The sequence below is a fragment of the Pieris brassicae genome, chromosome 8, assembly GCF_905147105.1.
Source record: "Pieris brassicae chromosome 8, ilPieBrab1.1, whole genome shotgun sequence".
Lineage (NCBI taxonomy): Eukaryota > Metazoa > Arthropoda > Insecta > Lepidoptera > Pieridae > Pieris > Pieris brassicae.
In genome coordinates this window covers 2,683,365-2,704,979 of record NC_059672.1, presented here as the reverse complement: position 1 = coordinate 2,704,979, position 21,615 = coordinate 2,683,365, and the positions used below count along the sequence as shown (strand labels likewise).

General features: G+C 36.8%; 2 protein-coding genes across 2 annotated transcripts; both read right to left on the bottom strand.

Moving 5' to 3' along the window:
* Positions 1-82: 82 nt before the first annotated feature.
* LOC123712826 (cytidine deaminase-like) lies at positions 83-1,016 on the bottom strand. Its single transcript, XM_045666110.1, has 2 exons — positions 888-1,016; positions 83-647 (listed from the first exon to the last, which is right to left on the bottom strand). The coding sequence occupies exons 1-2, from the start codon at positions 964-966 to the stop codon at positions 223-225; spliced, it is 504 nt and encodes a 167-aa protein (XP_045522066.1). The 5' UTR covers positions 967-1,016; the 3' UTR covers positions 83-222.
* Positions 1,017-2,318: 1,302 nt separating this feature from the next.
* LOC123713832 (serine/threonine-protein kinase mTOR) lies at positions 2,319-21,451 on the bottom strand. The gene is made up of 10 exons (XM_045667716.1): positions 21,082-21,451; positions 20,199-20,996; positions 16,996-19,568; positions 16,754-16,926; positions 15,981-16,266; positions 13,083-14,945; positions 11,199-11,414; positions 8,776-9,141; positions 7,210-7,524; positions 2,319-5,358 (listed from the first exon to the last, which is right to left on the bottom strand). The coding sequence occupies exons 1-10, from the start codon at positions 21,299-21,301 to the stop codon at positions 4,945-4,947; spliced, it is 7,224 nt and encodes a 2,407-aa protein (XP_045523672.1). The 5' UTR covers positions 21,302-21,451; the 3' UTR covers positions 2,319-4,944.
* Between the last annotated feature and the right edge of the window lie 164 nt (positions 21,452-21,615).

The window sequence follows — 21,615 nt, the reverse complement described above, 5'->3', positions numbered from 1 at the left end:
ACTCTGATTGACAGATAACATTTCTGTCATGACTTATCTGGCTTTGTTATATGATAAGTAAATACGAATAAAAAACACAAAATGATGTATTTTATAATTTTAATAACAACTTCGTTATAACGACGGTGTAACTTTATAAGGGAAATCCCCTGATGTAAACTTGTATATAAATTTGTATCTTATAAAAATAGTCATTGAATAAATCTATAAAAATATATCGATTTATGATTTAACATTATCTTTTTTAAAACTAACAAATGAGAGTGGAAGAATTTCGGAAAGTCTAGTACATAACACTTTGTCCATTGTTGGTTTGCTTAAATATATTTCTATGTCACCATCGCTCCCACGGAATTCACTAAGGGTCTGTCTACAAACTCCACATGGTGCTGTGAACGAATCCTTTTGATGCGCTACGATAGCAATCATTCTGATCTTCAAATAGCCGTCGCATACAGCTTTGGGGATTGCAGTCCTCTCGGCGCAAATGGTTGGGGACATAGTGGAGTTTTCAATATTACATCCAGTGTACACTTTGGAATCTTCTTCGGTTAATAAAGCGGCACCAACAGAAAAATTCGAATACGGACAGTACGCTCTCTTTCTTATTTTTATTGCTTCGCGTATTAGACTCTGAACTACGTCATCTAAAATCAAAATAACATTAAATACTTTCGTATGCGCGCGATTATTGTGTCTATTACGTCGTGTCACTATATTTATTGATTTCAAAAATATTTTTAGTTTTATTCAGCAGTCAGGGTCGAGATTTAATTTATTCTTAAAACTAATTTAGGTCACGTAAACATAAATAGATCAACAATTTAATAAGAGGAATTAATGCGTAACGTTACGTACGATTGCCAAAAAATATATTGAACACTTACTTAGGGAATCGAAATCTCGTATATCATTTAAATTTGTAGTAGACCGGTTGCATTTGGAGTTGCACGGTGAGTTGTCCATCGCGCCGAGCGGTCACTGGCATACTGATTACGAAATATTAAGCTTAACTATCCTTGATTAGATACAATGCTGTGTGATTGAATGGACTTTTATGCTATGAGATGTAAGTACGCAATTCACTTGTCTATTGGTTATGTGGAGAGGAATCAAATGTACGCAAATTGTGTAACGATGTTTTGTTGTTGGGCGCCTATAAGGTAATTGTAATTTCTTAAAGAATGTAGAATGAAGGTGAATTTTATTTAATGTGGCTGTTTAGTTACCAGCATCCAGTGATTATTTTATGAAGAATTCATGAGGTATCGTGTTAAACCTTGGTCTTGAACTGAAAAAGAACTTAATTAAAGAATCTATTGTTTTAGTTAAAGTAAATGTATTTAAAATACTATCTTATACACGCTAATATTTTTTAAATAATTTTTCGTCTGTTACTTGGCACTTTTTATTTTTAACAAATATGTTTGGATATTGTATACCTAAGACTTATGCCATATTATATTACGAATGGCATTGTATTTCAGTGATAATATACAGCGGTACTCCTTGTTTATGAATAAACTAACGTTTATTAAAAATCTAAACAATATTTACAATATTTAGACGGATGCTAAAAAACCCTTTCCTTACAACCATTGTTAATTATTGAGTAATTAAGTTTCGTAGTTGAGTTTAAATATATAATTATTAATGTACTATCTAACGCAGTGTTTTCCACAGTAGGGCCCACGCCCCACAGGGGGGAATAAAACGTGAGCATTGTGGGTTAAAAGAGTACGTGGATACGAAAGGGATTGCTTAAGTGGTTTTGGCCATGAACGGATGTATGAGAAGCAGATAAAAAGTAGTAAATACAAGGCAACCTTGATGGTGAGGTCGGGTCAGGAGGTACTGGAGAAGTAGATGAAGCGATAGAAGTATGTCAGGACAGTAGTAGTTGAATATCTCTATGCCTACCCCTTCGGTTGGTATAAAAATAATATATTTACCAATCGTGTATTTTAGATCCGACCCTCAGAATTCTGCATGTGGTACGGGATTTTTTTGCTTCTAAAAGGGAAAGCGTTCTTGGTCAAAGACTTTTTGGGTCAAAAGTATGCCGGTTTCTACACGATGTTTTAATTCACAATTCAAGCAAGTGTTAATCGAACCTACGACCTCAGGGATGACAGTCGCACGTTGAAACTAGGCCAACACAACTTTATTAAATAAAATGAAAGCTATAAAATCACAAGTACTGCAAAATGCAATTAATTATAACTATAATGATTATAATTATACAATGTACGTATTCACGTACAATGCTGAACGCACACATGCATTCGATGAGTAAGCAATAAATAAAACGATTTAAACCAACGTTAAATTTATTCTGAGTACACAAGGTACAATAATATTAACTAAGCAATCCTTACATAAATATGGCTTAAATTTATTAACTTATTGACAAATTACACCCTTAGAATACGTATAATAAAAAGCAACCCTTACAGCTAAGTAACAATAAATTTTTGTAATACGCTCAATGAGCGTTTTCGAACTAACACGGAAGCAAGAAAATACGTATAACTATTCCAATCTATTCGATTGAACATTATCGTATTGACTATTTTAAATGTGGCGCTAAAGGCACTGGAACCATATTATTGTTTATATACAATGTGGAGCATCTAGCAAAGTTGGCGTTTGTACTATTTTTTGTTATTTACACAATTTATAATATTTTAAACGAGAACTACTTTGAGTATATTTAGCGTTCAGAAAAAGCTCAGCTTATCGGCTAGTATATTGTCTCGGCGATGTTTCGAGACTCGATCTTTTAACTCCGCTTCACTTGCACCGCTATGAGAGGCTTTCTGTTTCCCTACGCTATCGAATCAGAAATGAGGAGATCCGTAGAAGAATCATTGTCACAGACGTAGCCAATAGAGCCAATTGCCGGAGCCGATGATCGATGAGAAAACCTGGAACGAGAACCAGTCGGCGGAGCTTTGGACGGCTTCCCACTAGTTGGACACATGATGAAGTTTGGTGCAGAATGAGGGCGCCATGGTCTGGTATTGGGTTCTCTTTTTAGCCATAGGGCCTAGGCTGACACGAATATTCCGTCTCATCTAGGTAAACATTTTAATTTACGAAATTTCCAATTATCATTTTTCATTACAAAACTTGTGAAGTGAAACCGCGAAGATTAAATTTTCTATTGTTCAAAATATACTCTTTATAACTTAGGAATCCTATAGTTACAATTAACTAAATCTAATTCTCACTTCTATACGAAATAAATATAAACATTGGGAAGGGTTTCACAAATTTTGTACTGGGCCAGTATTATCATTTACAATTCTAAATCTGCTAGTAAATGATTAAAAAGAATTAATTATTTTTACAAGTTACCTACATAATATTTATTACAGATTATTTAGTCAGACGCGCTGTTACACTTTCACTTATATATGGCGGAACGTTTTGCCATTCCTATGATTACACGCAATTCTTGATGGGATAATTAGCCCCTATTTGCTGTCGTTAATTTCTCTTAAAACCCCTCCTCCTTATGGGACAAGATACACAAAGTTGTTCCATGTGCCTCGTACGAAATCGTACCTGCATAACTCGCCAATGTTTCGGGTTTTATCTATGACACCAACTATGAAGTTATTGAGGTTCCTCACCAAAGATGTGAGGAAGTATTGAAGAAGCGGGTAGACAATAATTTTGTTTAAAGCAGTAATTTGAAATATCTACTCGGCCTTGTTCCCTGGAGTGTACCCTTTCATAAATCATATATTGAAATAAAACTACGTAACACGTGATTTACATTAAAAAATTTCTTAGTTTACATTTGCATTTCGTTCGAATGATATTTCGAGTGATTTACAGAAATTGCCAGCATGAATATCTCCACGTACTCGTGTACAATTAAAATACGTAGTTTTTTTTGGTATTTACATTTTGATTAGGTATTATTTAAAAAGATAACTTCGCTTTATTGAGCTCGACATATTTCAAATACAATTAAATTTTTACATACACTTTTTGGTTTAAATGTTACAAATCACTGGTTACTGAATTATTTACTGTTTTCCCTTAATAAGCATTGTTTTTATAATTCCCTGCGTAACAAACAATGTATCTATATATTTAATTTGTTTTTACTACAAACAATATTAGGCTAAAATAAGAAAAAAATGTAAATATTAAATTTGAAAAGTGTTTTGTTAATCGGCACAAATATGATCTTTGATCTTATTTACATCACGGCGCATACCACCACAAATATCACAAATTATGTTAAATCATCAAATTGATACAGTGCCACCAATTTGTTCGACCCGATGTCATACATTTACTTCAGTGCTCGAAATATATCAACGTCTAAACACATCCAAAATTATCGTCAAAATAACAGCTGCAGATATATATAGAGGAAGTTAGTAAGTATATTTATAATGGAAAATGCTAGGCGTTGGTTGAGATTTATCAACTTACCTTTCAGTTGCTTACGATCTAAACTTGACTTTTTATAGTAATTTTGAGCGCTAAGTCCCAACTCTCAACCAACAACCTAATATAAACAATATTAAAAAAAAAAATCTGTTGCGCTACAACTTTGTTAAGTTTGGGCCTCAGATTTATCTGTTTTATGATCATTTGTCAATCTAATAGGAAGGTATGTGATCAGTCTCCTGTGAGAATTTTTGGATCTAAGGCAATGCCCAATGGTGCACAGCCGGGAATCGAACTAACGACCTCAGGGACGAGAGACGCACGCTGACGCCAATAGGCAAACACTTCTCTTTCAATATAAAAATATTCCCTATGGTTATATAAAAAAAAAAACCTTAGCAAAACATCACTCTGCATATACATAAATAGTTAAAATTAATTAAGACCACCAAAGAAAAAAACAAAAACACGTTGACGTTGACGTTGACATTTGACACAGAAAAATCTCTTTCATCGTGTCTTCGCTGGACCTTACCAGAACGGGCACCAGCCGACATAACACTGACAAAGATTCTCATTGCTCGTCGCCTGCTGAATCAACAGATCCACTTGCAGTTGTACCGATACACTATTATCATCTATATGAGGAAAATCTCTTCCCGTCAATTTATCCCTGACGCGGTTCACAATAGCCAGCGCTCGCTTATTAAGGTTTGTTTCAGATGGCTGATCGTCCACGGTCACTTTGCTTCTATTCGGTTGTGGTGAGCCATCACCAGATTCCACGTCGGTTCTAGATCTTCTGCCCGCGTCTATGAGCCTCCAATTCAGCAGGGGGTCGTAGACGAACGCTTCTAGTACCGCCATAACACTGTCCTTGTGTCGGTGTAATACCTCCATCACTGATTCGCATGTCCGCCTGTATGTTCCTTCGATTCCTGTTACCTGTTCCAAAAATATGTGATTAAAATTTGATAAGGAATATTAAGCAAAGTGTACAGAGAACCGAACCGAAGACACCCGTTGGACACCTCCAGGAAAACGAAACGCGAGGAGACCACAGAAGCGATTCCCTGAAATCATAAAGACTTCGGTGGAGGGAGGATCCAAATGAAAAGTTCAGGGGAGACTTTTACCCAAAAGGGGTCCATATTGCAGAACACGAATTAATGACAATAACTAACATAATAATTGAAAATTATGAGCGAAAACATGGGTTTTATGCTGAATTTGTAAACGATTTAACTTGAACTCCCAATCTCCGGATAAACGCGCTGCATAACCAAGTACATACTCTTTAACCATTTTACGTTAAAGTCCCGAAACTTTGGTTCGCCATGGTCTGGTATAGGCCAAAAATAATAATATAACATTTCATTACCTATGTGAACTATAAATAGTAGGCCCTTCAACATCGCTATATACATTAAGAAAACACTTTTACACGGATTGAAGCAATTATTATTATAAACTTATAATTACTTAAAATTATGTAAATAATTAGTTTATAATACATAGCTTCAATCCGTTAAAACAGTGTTTTCTTAATGTGTAAAAGCCATGTTAACAAAAGACAATACTATCGCTATATACAGTTAGCACTTGCAAGCACATCAGAGATGATAAAGTAAAAAAAAATCCGTCATTAATTAGGAAATTGATACTTTCTAAACTCGGGTCAATATTTTTTATATAACTGGATTCAAACGGGCAGGAGGCTCACATTTATTAAGGGTTACCCGCCGCCCATGGACACTCAGATGAAGCGAGTGCGTTGCCAGCCTTTTGAGAATTGGTATGCTTTTTCTTCAAGGACCATAAGTGGAATTGGTTCGGAATTACTTCAGTGGGCAGCTGGTTCCACATAGTGGTGGTGCGCGGCTAAAACTGCCTTCAATAGAGGTCAGATGTGAAACGACTAATAAAAATATACAATGATATACGTAAGACTAACAAATATATTTACAACGCATAAAAATTTCCCAAGTTTATGTACCCAACGGATTAACTAATAAAAATTGTATTAAAATTATAATACATACAGTTTTTATCTAATCTATTATTTATTTAACATTTTACCTCTAGATATCCTCTTAATCTTATCATACTCTATCAATAAACATTGATTGAGGCAATATCGTTTGAATTCTAATTAGAATAATCTTCGGAAACATTATGTATGTATATTATTATAACATACATTTATCTAACGTGACACTCGTCCTTACATAGAACAGTTACAGTTCTACATAGGTAGAAATATTTTTAAATTTAATTTATAATTTTTAGACCTGTGTAATCAATTTTTAATTTATACATTAAAAAGAAAATTATTGGGAACTGAGTGTTCATTTTCAGCTTTAGGTGAAATTTGGCAAATAAATTAAAATTATTTTTAATTTTTAAAAAAAACGTGTATTGTGTGTATACGCGTTAGAAGTTATACTTAGGCGTAACAAGATATAAATATTTTTAAAAGTTTTATGTTTCGCCTTATTCTAGGTTTGTCGAAAAAACGACACTAAGAAAGCTTATTGAAATTTAATACATTGAAAGTTTTATTATAACGCATTATCTAGTTCAATTAAGTTTATTTAAATATCACAAAAAATTATTCCTACATATATAAGATTTTTTTTTGTTTGTTTTAAAATGTTGACTATGCTAATTTCAGGGTATCGGTTATTGTGACGGTGTGCGCGCGCGCATCGTAAAAATGTACTCTCATTATTTTTCCAAGAATTACATAACATTATTTTGCTATTGTCAACCAAAATTTTGTGTGCACTCTCTTACCTCCATAGCATTAATCAGCATCCTGGTCAATCTGAACGGTATCTTCTCCGGGAATTTGTCTCTCGTAACCGCCACTTCGAAGCAATCCCCAAAGTCTATATGTAGGAATTTCCCCGTTTTTCTATCTAACATAATATTAGATGGATGTCTGTCTCCCAACCCCAGGATATACCCCACCATACTCATCACAGCAAGAGAACGCGTGTAGTTCGTTCGACGCTCGAACCAGACCTCTGATGATGGACTTTTAAGCCAAAGTAATTTCGCAAGGTCGTCTCCAGCTGTGTGTTCAAGGGCATGCTCGAATACTTCCACCTGGAAGTTTTTAAATATTTAAACCATAATATTATTTGATTACGCGGTTATTCTTGAACCTGTAGTAATATAATCTAGACATAGAGAGCACAGCTTCGAGCTGCATGACGTACAGACCCCAGCTGTAGGGACGGCGCATTAAACTGAGTTGTCGGCCGATACTTAGCTACCTGCGCACGCGTCGATGTGTCTAAGTATTTTAAGAGACCAAGCACCACCTCTGATAACTAACCTAAAGGATGATACAGGTGACAAGATACGGATGAGGATTAGAAACACTACAAACGGCCCTTTTCCCGGCCATATTACAGTTTTTCCATGATTACGTGGATTCCAACAGTTTATCTTACAAATTAAAACTTTTATATTCAGATAAATTATGACTATTAATACTTAAAATAATTTAGCATATCGATTGGACCTATCCCGTTATAGATATGCGTCTCCACAATTCTTACGTACTACACCTCTCCATAAGACCTGTAAGTGCGAGCGAGACAGACTCAGTTCATAATGCGTCGACTATAGCTAGAGCTCTGTACTTCGAGAGCAAACGTCTTAGCTGAGAGAACGTTATTTGCTACCGCAGCTAATAAATAGACTACCCGATCAGTTTGCTAACTCAGCAACAGGTTAAAGAATTATTTGTATATGCATTTGTGTCTTCTGCAAAACTGCTGTTGTTACATTAATACAGCTATTATCAAATGTAATATACCATCATATAGATTGTATTATTCTGTAAAATAAATTAAAAATATCACGATAAATTGGCAAAAGCCTTCAGGCCCTATCCCAGCACGAATTTCTGTGTCAGTCTCTGCGCTGGAGCACTGAGGTGCGCCGGCCCGTAATAACAATTATTTATGTAAAACATTAATTGAATAAAATTTAATCAATGTTTATTTATGAAATGGATTACTTGACTTGCGTTAAATATATCGTGTAAATTTCAAAATCATGTTATGCAAACACTTTCGTCATAAAATGAATTCAAAGTGTCAAAAATTGGCAATGTTTGGATTTTTTTTCTATCGAGCGAAGTCAGTTAAATCGTGTATCAATCTTTCAAAGTGGATTCAAAAACTACTCAACTCTATCATATATTTGTTCCATTTGCCATACTTCAAGAAACGATGGCAAAAAATGGAAAGAAACAATGTGCTTTTTTGGAGTTTGGCGACCATTATGACCGAGAATTATGGGACATATTATACATATACCAGGTAGCCCTTTACCTCCCCAGTATACCTTTTGCATCAACATCAGCTTCTCCAAATCCGATGCCATCCTCTGCATGATCCTGTGTTCAATGTTGAGAAGTATTTTCCTCTTTTCCCTATAATCTCTTATCAGTGAATGCAAGGTATCGCAGTGCGGTACCCATCCTATTAATCCAGAATTAGTTGACAGGGGAATAACAGCGTATCTTTGTATGGCCAGGTCTCGTCTGAAGGTATCAGGGTCGGCCTGAAGCAGAGTATTGACGAGGCCAAAGAGTTGCATCACTCTTTCATCTTGGCGCAGATCTTCGTGGCCTTTTAATAGGAACATGTAGTCTTTTCCGTTCGAGCCGCGAATGCAGAGCCGGCGCGGCCGCTGCTTCGATGTTATTACCTGAAAATAATAATATTAGTCTACGCGATTGTAAATTCCCGCAGAACTGGTCAAGGTGGAGGTATATCGTGGAAAATAGTGATCGCTTCTTCCAGAGTCAAGTAAATCCTATTTGAGAAACTTAACTATATTTTTTTATATACATGTGTCTTCTCTGCGAACACTACGAACTACCATGGAACATTACGATCTAGCCTAACTTAAGACTAATAAGTAATTTAAGTCTAACCTAATTTACTAAAAAGGATTGTTATCATAAGTAAGTGGCCAATGACACTACTTATAGTCTCTATTAAAGGAAAGACTTATTTTTCTTGTGTTAAATTGTTTTTTCATTCACTGTTTAGCACTTAATATTAAAGAACACTAACACTAATTCACTAGTTCAAATGGTTTTGTCCTTTTCAATCTTCTCACTAGGCCCGTGGTGTCAAGGATTTGAATAGCCTCGACATTCACGTGATGGTGAAGCCTATGTTCGTGTGCTCCAGCAGTCTTTTTTATTAATGTGGAGACGTCATTAAGGTCGTAAATGCGAATGTACCATAATGCATTGATAATTCCCTTGGGCATTTTGTTTTGGAATCGTTGGATTACTTGGATGTTACTACTACTGGTACAGCCCCACAGCTGGCAACCATAAGTCCATACAGGTGTTAGGACTTGTTTGTAGATCAGTAATTGATTTACTTAACTATATTATGATCGCGAATGGTACTGAATTAAAATACTATAATTTTCCTTAGCTAATGAGATTTCGCTTCCTTGAAAAGGTGTTCAATAAAATATTGAACAAATAAACATCCCAATAAAAATTTTCAATGAAGAAAGATATGTCCATATATATCATGTTCCGTAAATAACAGTAATTAAATGTTCATTTATATAATATTTACTGTCGTCTGATGTTAAATTTCAGTTTTCTTTAATTTTTCTTGTGTTTTTGTGTATTAATATTACTCATGTTTTCAGTTTCATACATATTGTTTATCTGTGTAATATGTTTTGGCTTTCTATATTGTCTTGTTTTTTGTCTATAGTGTTTGTTCATAATATGTATGTTAGCTGTGAGATTCCTAATAAATAAATTTATTTATATTATCTATAAATAGGTAATAGTAATGATGATAATGAGGTAATAGTAAATTAATTTGTAAACGTGTGGTAAGTGACGTACGTAACGTCTAAACCAGTATCTCATCAGTAACATAGTTTTTAATAATAAAACATGTAATTTTTCACTTAAGGAATTATTGATAGGTTTGAGGGATAAACAATTTGGAAGTTTAGACGAAGTTTTTTAAAGAAAAAAAGTGTAAATTTTCAAATCATAATGTAAAGCTGAAATTCACATTCCAAATGATATTAATAATAGTTTGTTAGTTAGTTTTGAAATAACCCAACAATGAAATTGGCCCCTTGTAGGGCGTGGACCACACGTTGGAAAACAATGGACTCTAAATATTTCAGAATTTTTGAAGCCGTGAGAGTAGGTTTTTAGTTTTTAATTTATTTTATTAATTTTTTTGTATTGTCACTATATCCAGTTGTTTTCCTTACTACGGTTGCCTAGAAGAGATCGCTTGTGTTGATAAGGCCGCCCGTTGCATCCCTTATAATTTTTATGTATAATTATTTATTATATACATAAACACACTATCAGCTTTATATTCATGCGCGCGTATTTGGTGATTTGGAGAAAGTGTTCAAAGAGGGTGCCATAATTACACTTTCTGGAAGCCTATTCCAGTCGGCCACTACTCGGTTTGGAAGAAAGTTCTTTAGGGAATTTGTGTTATATTGCCTGGTCTTCGGTTTTAAAGAACTACCCCTCATATGTGTATTTTCACTTAAAATAAAGAGTTACTATTATGTTATTTATTTTTCTATAAATGTGACGAAGTGTAAATAAATAATTAAATTTTCTATCAACACAACACGACTGATAATTTTACAAAGCTCTCCTGCGGTGGAATCTATATCCCTTAAAGAAGATGACGAAGCCCTGAAAACTAAGAAGATTATTTTATGATGTCTCAACCAACATGGTCCCGTACCTGCAAACTGCTCTGTATATGCGCAATGCGTATAAGATCGTGGTCAGGCACATATGACCCCGGTACTGCCAGCTCCAAGTCACGACAGCTCAAAAGGCTCGGACTGACATATTGCAGCTCTAATGACGTCAGTTGCGGCAATTGCCGGCTGATGCGGCGGAAGACGTGATAGTAGAGGTCCCATGCTTGGTTCAGGTCACGAACTTGACCGGATTCCTGAAGAATATATATAAGTTTAAGTAATAGAAGGCTTAGTGGCTTCAGCGTGCGACTTTCATCCCTGAGGTCGTAGGTTCGATCCCCGGCTGTGCACCAATGGATTTTCTTTCTATGTGGGCATTTAAAATTCGCTCGAACGGTGAAGGAAAACATCGCGAGGAAACCGGCTTGCCTTAGACTCAAAAAGTCGACGGCATGTGTCAGGCACAGAAGGGTGATCACCAACATGCCAAAAGGGTGTATTGCATTCCGCATTTCTATTTAAAGCGCCCTTATGACAGGAACGGTAAATTATGTATTAAAAAATAAATCAATGGCGCTACAACTTTTTTAGGTCTGGGCCTCAGATATATAGAATATATAGAAAATAGGCAAGTATGAGCCTCCTGTGCCTGACACCTCGAGGTTTTTAAGGCGTGAGTTTGCTCAAGATGTTTTCCTTCACCGTTCGAGCTAATGTTAAATGCGCACATAGAAAGAAAATCTATTGGTGCACAGCCGGGGATCGAACCTACGTTATAATATTAGTAATATGACAACATCGAGATCACAAGAAATAATTTTGCTTGTCCAAAAAATATCTGAAATAGATATAAAAAAATGAATTTGGGAGCGTTCAAGTATTACGCGTCACGTAATTTTTGGAGATTCTTGACCCCCCCCCCCCTCCATGAAACGCGCCGTAACGTTTTCTTTACCCAATAGTAAAACTTTTCGTGACCACCCCCAGTGACTCTTTATACCTAAAACTTACCATTATGTGGTGTAAAGTACTGGAAAGTCGAAAATAATATTGTTACGAAGACGGGTCGACTGCAATGTTTCTAGATTTTTCCACTAGTTAGAGAACTTTTCAGCAGGCTGTAATATGATTTCTGACCGTTTCAGGTGAGGGTTAATCACATATTAGAAAATTGTAATTTTCATAATGTTACCCTAGTTTTCAGGAAGCTGAAACCTTTTTTCAGTCGGTTTCAGAATATGTGTAGTCGATTGGTGCAGTTTTCAGGAGACCCCTTTGATGAAGGAATATTCTAGACCAAACTTTCTAGGTGTGAGACAAGGACGAAATGATACGAGAGAGAGAGAGAAGATCAGAACTTTCTCGAAACTAGACTGAGCACTCTAGAACGCCGTACGACAAGGACGGAGCAACGTGCGAAAGAGACAAAGAGTGCGGACGTTCTAGAATTGTGCAATCGCTACTCAGTAGCAAGCCTACTGAGACCTACCTAGAGAGTTCTCGAATATTGTTTAGAATTATTCCCAGGGATAATAATAAGCGAGCCGAAACGCGACTAGTCACCTTTAGTTTTGAATACGATAACAAGAGAGAAACACCGAAGCGATAAAGTGCGAATAAAGTGATTACAAGTGATAAAGTACTGTGTGAAGTGTGCATAAGTGAAGTAATAAGTGATTGTTTTTGTGTGTTATAAGTGCATCTCTGCAATTAATTTGTGCCCATAAATTCCTCATTGATTTATCAAGAAATGAACTGCATTTTCTATCCGATCCCCTAGCTCGTAACAATATTAACAACGCGTACGTAATTCAAAGTCCGCTCCGCATCATAAACCTTTACAAGGTTTTATCCCCCCATTTTCGTTACATAATACTTGAACGTTCCCTGTTTATAGAAATAGATTTTACTTTTCTTCTTACCTTAAATCGATTGCACCACACCTGTGCCTCATTAAGATCTTTGCCGTAAGCTTGGCTAAACGATATTTCCTTTAACGTCTTTGGCCCGCGCTCCAGCATCGCATGCAATGGCTCCAAGGTCTTAAACATAGCTTTCACGTCATGCTCGCTGAAGTACAGCCTCGAAGCCTCCTCTAAAGCCTCGTGCCATTGTTCATGCCACAGGATGGCAACTCTAATGAGTTCCTCGGATATCATAGCGGCCTGGCTGACCAAGTTACTTGAGTGTGTGCACATCGATTTCAAAACTTGATTAGCGGCATTTTTGCGGTCAACAAATGACGACTTTGAAGCTACAGTCAGAGGATAAACCAGGGCTTGAGGATGGGATTTTCCTATGTCTATTAGGAGGGAATGAATCAGTTTCCCTACTAACGGCCTAGGAGTGTCGATTCTTGCAATTAGTTGCGGTATAACTTGCAGCCAGACATTGATTTCGATCGTTCTGATCCCTTCGACCAGCGCTTCGTGTACGGCAGGATGGTGACCGTAGTCAAACCAAAGAGTCAATAGTCTAAGCGTATCTTGGAGCGAGCTTCCATGAGACAAATTTATTGATTTGAAGAACCCTTCTACAGCTGGAACGGTATGCCTTTGTATTGTTTCATCAGGGTTGACCTCGCTTGCGTCTGGGTTATCTTCTTTGTGTTTATAAAACAACACCGTCTCGAAGTTCATGTAGGCCCAGGCGTGCCACGCCTTATACCAATCTGTGGCATGTTCGGTGGCTTTTTCATAGTTATCCAAGATTTTTTTGATAGACTGCTCGTTTATACCGAGTAAAGATTCACACCAGGCGCCTAATTTCAAGTGGCATCTAGCGAGTAGCCTGGAGTGTACCGTGTCAACATTCTCCACATATCGCTGTAGCTGATCGTACGCCAATTGCTTGTCTCCAGCCACCCACAAATGCTTGGCATACGCTAGCGTTAGCCTCGGTTCGTGAGTTGGAAGTGGCATATCTCTATTCTCACTTGGATCTATACCCAGCAGCATCACAAGAGTCTTATGAGCTTGTCGAGGTGCTCCACTTTTTCTGCATAATGAGGCGAATTTGAGCCACGTGGCCATATCTTCCTGTGGCGTTAATACCAAACCGCGCACTTGGAGTATTTTGCGCCAATCCTCGACTAACCTCTGCCCCCCTTGAAGCCTGGTCCACCAAGCTTGTCGTATAGACTCTCTACGTTCTGGGACAAGTTTGTATGTAATAACTTCTTCTAGTTCAGCCAAGAGCTGGGCACTAACTAAAGCGCCGTATGCTCTTTGGTAGCTCTCACCGGCTACAGCTGTTAATTCAGAATCTAGTATCGTTCGCGCTTGATCGATGCATAACTTCGACGTAGTATAATCCTGGTTATGTATGTTCAGAACAGCCCTGTAGAAAGCGCCGTCCTGCGTGTTTTCTGGCAAAAAATTGACGTAGTTAGACATGGAATCCCATTCGTTGAGACCCCATGAAGCTGCGGCCGCCAATCTTGCGGCTTTGAACTTTTCATCGTCGGTCATATTAGTCCAACTGCTGGACACGCTGGTATACAGCTTTGTCCACTCGCCTAATGCCTCGAAACAGCGAAGCTCTCCAAGACAGACTTCTATATCGCCTTCTGGTAACTTTTCTTCATAGAGATTGAGTGCCTTTTCCCAGTTGTGCAATTTCTCGTACCAACGGATTTGCACCTTTAAACTGGTGTTTCCTGCCTCTCTCTGGGTCATTACTCTTTCAAGTAGGCCTTCCGCTGCTTCTTTTTGCTGTAGTTTATTGTTTATATGAATCAAAGCTTCTACTACTTGAGATGTTGCACCTGTTCTAAACTCTTCTTCCTGAAAAATTATAGAAATGATAGATGTTATTTAATTTACATTAAAAAAAAATCTTATTGAATATGAGGGAATATGTTTGCTATATATATGTATGAGGTTCTAGTTCTATTTACATCACATTGTGTAAATAATGTCACGAATAGATGACATTATTAGCAATGTTGGCTTCAGCGTGCGACTCTCATCCCTGAGGTCGTAGGTTCGATCCCCGGCACCAATAGACCAATAGACTTTCTATCTATGTGCGGACTTAAAATTCGCTCGAACAGTGAAGGAAAACTTTCGGAGGAAACCTAGGCTTGCCTAAAACCCAAAAAGTAGACGGCATGTGTCAGGCACAGAAGGCCGATTACCTACTTGCCTATAAGATTAACAAATGATAATGAAACAGATACAGAAATCTGAGGCCCAGACCTAAAAAGGTTGTACCTCCATAGATTTTTTTTTAGATGATATTATACGACATTAGACGTTCACATTTTATTATTTATGTTATATTTTCGTCGTAGTTATATAGTACATACTAAGGAAGAATCCCACGAAATCTAGTTCTTAGTCCGCCTAAAAATATGTAAATTTCTTATAGTAGTTTTAGTAACAATCATATTTTTTTTATTTACTATGTATTTTTACACACAAATCTTCCAAGATTTCTATACTTACACAGTTAATTATAATCATTATTAATTTCCCTACTATTTTTATAAATACATTATTTTCATTTTTTTGCGTCTAAGGCGTCAACTAGCTTATGGGGCCTCTGGCACTATGACCAGCGCTGTGGAACACGTCTGCTCCACAGCATAATGCTGAGCCAGGGCCAGTTACAACCACAACACACTTACAATGCACCTTATTCATTTGTAAGATTCATTAGTAATAAATGTTACGTCTATATGTAAAATTATATCATCATAAACATGCTCTGAATTTGTTTCTCTGAATCTCGTTACCAGTCCATAAAATTAAAAAAATATAATCATATAAAACCTTAAATAAAAAAAAACTTATTTCTTAAATTATTAAAATACTCACTTTATAATGCAGAGCCTTTGCATATGCTCTACAATGCATAGCCCATTCACCCAAAAGGTGTGTCGATATCGGAAGAGCCCCACCTTCACAGTGCTCCATAAATTCTGCCAAATTAAGGACAGTATGGGCTAGTTCAGGCGCATCTGGTGCGGTCAGAGCCTGTTCCAGAGCATTTGATAATTCAGTCCGCGATCGGCTATCTAGTTCTGTCCAACACGACACAAAGGCCGCATTAAATAGATCTCGTAGTAATTGGGAGTAGTTATGTGCCAACGCTAGACAGGCTCTGAAAGTCAATGTTTTTAATCGGTTAAGAGCATAGCACATTGTTAAAACAAAGTAAACTGTGTCTTTTCATCACATCGACAGAAGGAGATCACCATTCCAAGATCTAGTGGTCACCAATTATGTTAATATAGGCATACAATGCGCAAAGGCGATGAGAACTAGGAGGAACTGATAGTGGTTGGAAACACGGAAAGCAAAAGATTAGTGGACTTTCACCAACCAGATGGACAGATCAAGTGAGACTCATGGTCCTCACAGGAGAGACGCTGGACAGATTACCGGTAGAAACAGATTGTCCAGACGATTGCTTGATGACGAGGAAACTCAGACATGAGATACCGTCTGAAGATACCATCAATCCATGCGATTAAAACCAATTTTTAAAACAATCAAAAAACTAAATTTTCACAATTTCCTAGTTTTCTTATCTATACTTTTACCTCAATCACAAAAGTGGTGTCACAATGGTATATCACGGAACCTACCTCAGAGCTGGGCTGTGGGATTCTGTTAAAAGTCCAATACTGAACCGCCGAAGCCACTCCAGCCAATCGTCTTTTGACACTCGACTACTGACAGTCCAGGCAATTTGCAAACTGTGAGCATTTACATACAACTTCCGAATGGTATTCGATGTATCACAAACCGCTATGCGTGCCTGTAAAAAATGTATAGTTTAATTTCTAGCAGAGGAACATACACAAATAACGAAGAGTTTATTACCCACCTCTTGATTATTATTCTTTGGTTTTCGCCTGGTACCCTGAAGATATTCATCTAACGCCAAAGATTGCGTTGTTTGCAAATTCAGTAACAAATTTTCATAATTTTGATGCTGAATCCTGTGTTTAACTACGACTTTTTGCACGAGGGGTATGAAGTCATTGTATTTACGACCGAGTTGAACTATAAGTGCACATAATGTATCCATCGCTGTAGTTCTCAGGGCATAACAGCTATCCAAACTTCGAACTATGGGATGGATTATTCTGGAGACCAGTTCGCTATAGTTCAATGAATCAGATAGATAATCAACCGTCTCCATTGCGACTTTCGCCACAGGGATAGGGCAGTCCGTTGCATCAAAAAGTTTCACGATCGATGGAATGACCAAATGCATGTAATCATCAAGATTGTCTTCAAATTTTTGTAGAGCATATAGCAGCTTCTCCGTTACGACTCTTTCTTTACTAGTATCGTGCGCTAAAACGCGAAGAATTTGCGGCATCAATTGAGGTAGATAAACCTTAAACTCTGATCCAAGGGCGATTGCAATGTGTTCTACAAGTAATATCAGGGTCGGTTGAAGAGGGCTGTTGGGTGTCCAGAATTCTTTGATCAGCTCAAAGATTTTATCCAAATAATTCCGAATATGCTGCTTTACTATCGCAATCAATTTCGCCAACTGGGTAAAGAGAAACTCACGAAAGCTGTTACTATCTGTTGCGCGGGCAACGTACAACAGACTTGGAGTAACTCGGGATATATATGGAACACATTTAATACCGAGCGATTGGAAAATGAAGGTCACTGCCTGAACTACACTTGTATGGTGTTGTTGAAGGGTTGGGTCACGTAAAATGCGCATTAAAGTTGAGATTACTATTGCAGGATAGTATTCATCTAATACGGCTGTCGGCATCAATACCAGCATTTCACTTGACGACACGTCAAAGTTATTTTCCTCTGCTTTGCTGTCAGCAACAGGTACCAAACTTGAATTTGGTTGGCCATCTTTCCTATACTTTGTCAATTTGTGTTTATAAGGATCCAAAGCACCGAGGAGGCCCAAAACTCTAATTGTTTCACGCCTATCCTTCGGTTGCTGTTCAGTCTTAAGGAAATTTAGAAGCACGTCCATGAGGTTAGGATAATCAGTATAAGGTGTTACAACATATCCTGTTGCACTGATGAGTTGGCCAAACGCCCACAAGGCTACGCTCCGCTTTTCAGTCGCAGTTGCGTCGGAGAGCAAGTCGAGAAGAATTGTCAAAAGTTCGGGCAGACATTTTCGTAATCCAGAGTTATCACCGTGCACATCAGCCAAATCTCCTACTGCTTTTAGTACACTTATTACAACGCCCGGATTGACATCCGGTTCTTTAAGCTTTGGAACTAACACATTGAGAATTGTCTCCATGTATGGTTTCACAAGCTTGGGTGCATGTAGAATAAGATTATCCAACATTCTAGCAGCTTGTTCCTTATTGCGACTCATTCCAGAATGTTCTAATTCAGTTAGAAATTGTATAAGTGTTTTTCTCAAACCAGGCATCACATACGCTGGATTGACAGTACTCAATCTTCCAATCATACAAATAGCTAATTCCCGTATTTCCAAATGTTCATCATTCATAGCTATAAACAGAAAGCTGAGATTTTCTATCTGTGCTAAATGTGTGTCAAAAATGTCCGTTAGAGATTCGAGAACCCAATACCTCACCTCATAATCTGGGTCAGTAACCGACACAATCAGCATCTTACCAACAACTTCTGCTGTTAGCATAGTCAGGGTTTTTGACGGTTCATCTTTCGTTCTATATGCAGCATCGGCCAAAAGCTTAGCTGATGTTTTGACAGCTTCCACTCTAATTTCTTGCTGATCACTCTGCAAGAAATGATCAGCGCACCTTTTCACAAACATCAAGAGGCTGTGGTGCCCTTCAAAATTAAAAGTGCCAAGAGTTCTCAATGCTAAGACTATACTAGCCGGATCCTGTGGCTCTATTACAAGACTCACACTATTGCTCATCTGTTGCTCTAAGCTTCTTGGCACTCCAGGGTGTAAAAATTGTTTATTCCTTAACACTAAAGAGAGCATATTTAAAAGACCTTGAGATATTTCTTCTCTAAGAGACGGTAAGTTCTCACTTAATTCCTTTAAACAGATAGTCAATGAGGGGCTTAAACCAGTTGCAAAAAGCGCATCCAGTAACTCTTTGATATCAGTTATGACAAGATCCTTGACTGCACTACTTAAAAGTGTTATGCAAGCAAAAATAGAGGAATCTATCGAACCTTTTTTCTTTGTCAAGGTGTCTCTAACTGGTAGGGCTTGTTTAATAACTTCCATAATTCTAGGAATAAAGTTTCTAATATCACCTTCCAGAGCTGCGGCCATTAATCCCAAAGTTGTAAATGCCATATTCCGGCTTCTGATTGAGGTCAGTAAGTAATGCATTGTAGAATTAAGATACTTTCTTAAAAACAACTCTTTATTGAATGCAGCCAATCGAGGAATTATAATCAGCAGAATTTGTGGTACACCTTGGAGTTTTAAGTGTCTTTGGGCCATTACATCTGTAATTGAAAAAAAACTTTTGGAATGAAACTGTATAATTTCCATCTCTACATATACAAGTACACAATAATTCTAATGTTTACCTAGGTATAAATATACAGTGGAATTTAGATAACTCGAATGTCAAGGGAAAAGTTGACGATTTAACGAGTTTTCGACTTAATAAGAACTTAGACAAATTTAAATAACAATTCAACTTAAGTTTTAAAGTATATATTGTTTTGTGAATGTATTCATTCGTTGCGCATGTTCAAGACAAAAACAATATATAAGAAGCCACAAACCCGAACTTTCATATTGGATTTTATTGCTATTGTTTCAGGGAATTCCAAGTAAGACATCCTTAAATTTGAACAAATACGACTTAGTCTCTTTTTTGAAATTCGAGTTACAGAGTATAAATATGTATTATCAATACTTCGTAGGGAAATAACAATTTGTTCAAGTAACAAAGTCTCAATAATACGGGATACTGCGTATTTAGGGGTTCAGGAGTTCCTGTAACTATTTTTTTAAAGATGAAGAGAATATCCTAAATATAATTATTGAAAATAACAAATAAAAATTAAAATAAATGGCAAGAGGCACTTGAAAAAAGTTTTATGATAAAAAGATATTATAAGACATACCATGAAATATCCTTTCAATTTTTTCAGACAGAAGCTTTTTACACACTTCAGATTCATAAATAGGAACTGGGTACTGTACATTTTCAGTTTTAAAACCATCACATAGGTACCCTCTCTTGACTGATGGGCTGTGAAGCTTACTACTTATAAAAATAATGTCATCTGATACTATTATGTCCTTTTGTGTATCTATACTTCTCATTAAATGTGTATACTTTGTCTCCCATATGGCATTTGAACACCTTAAGAGTTCATTAAGAATTAAAAGGCCTCCCTGAACTCTGTCTTCTTTTGTTGACCCCTTTTCTTTAATAGTAACTTCTTCAAAGCTTAACATTGCTTCTTCACAGCACTGCATGTACCACTGAGGCCTTGCAGTTGACTGTTTTGCAGTTTCCCTCTGTGCTGTGACCACTAAACCAGCTCTTAAAGCTTTGGCTGCAGCTTCTCGTATTTGCTGTTTAGGATCTTTTAAGGCAACAAGGATATGATCAAAAAATCCTGATACTTGCTGATAAAAATATGTAGGCATGGCTATGGCTAACTCTTTTAATAATAAGACAGCCGAATGACGTCTACCCTCATTCCTTTCTTCTGACAGCCACTCAAAAGCCCTTTTAACTTCAAATTCGACATATTCAGCCCTTTTCACTCCTGACACTGTAGCCAATCGCCCAACTGTTTTTGCAGCTAATTCCATTACACCTGCATCTGATGATGGAAGTAGATTCCTAAGATAGTTAGCAAATCTTGTTATTCTAGTTTTTGTTGTATCACAGTCACCTCCAATAAGACACACTGCAAATGAAAATATTATTTAAAGAAATATTATATATATTTTTGTATGTATTTTTAAATGATAATAAAATATAAATTTACAAACCTATAGCAAGCACACCGCCTTTTTTTTCGTGAACATCATTGCTAGAAACCATTTCGAATATTTGGTGATTAAATTCATCGAGAAATTGTGTAAGCTCCTCTTGGGGTACTTCTCGAAGTTCCGTCTTGGCATAGTGATACAGCTCTCTGGCAGTTTTCGTCTGGACATCCACATTTCGGGATTTTAAACCCGCTACGAAAGCGGCTACCTGATTCGACATTGCTGTTACAGTTATCCAATTCTAATTTATCATTGTGGTTCTCTTTTTTTTTCTTGGAAATAATTAAATAAAATTAGATTTTTCCTGAATTTCTTTCACATTTTTCTTAAAAGTAAATAAACACAAGACTTAAAATTAAACCATGCAAGATGAATATTTTCATATAAGTTTGACTATTGACAATCCACAGTTACTACTTCACATTTGTCCACAAATGACAAAAGTACTTGTCACAGGAGTAAGACTGTCACAGAACTCATACAACCGTCTATAGTGATTTAAAGCCATTAGCAGCTGTATATCTCATTAAAAAC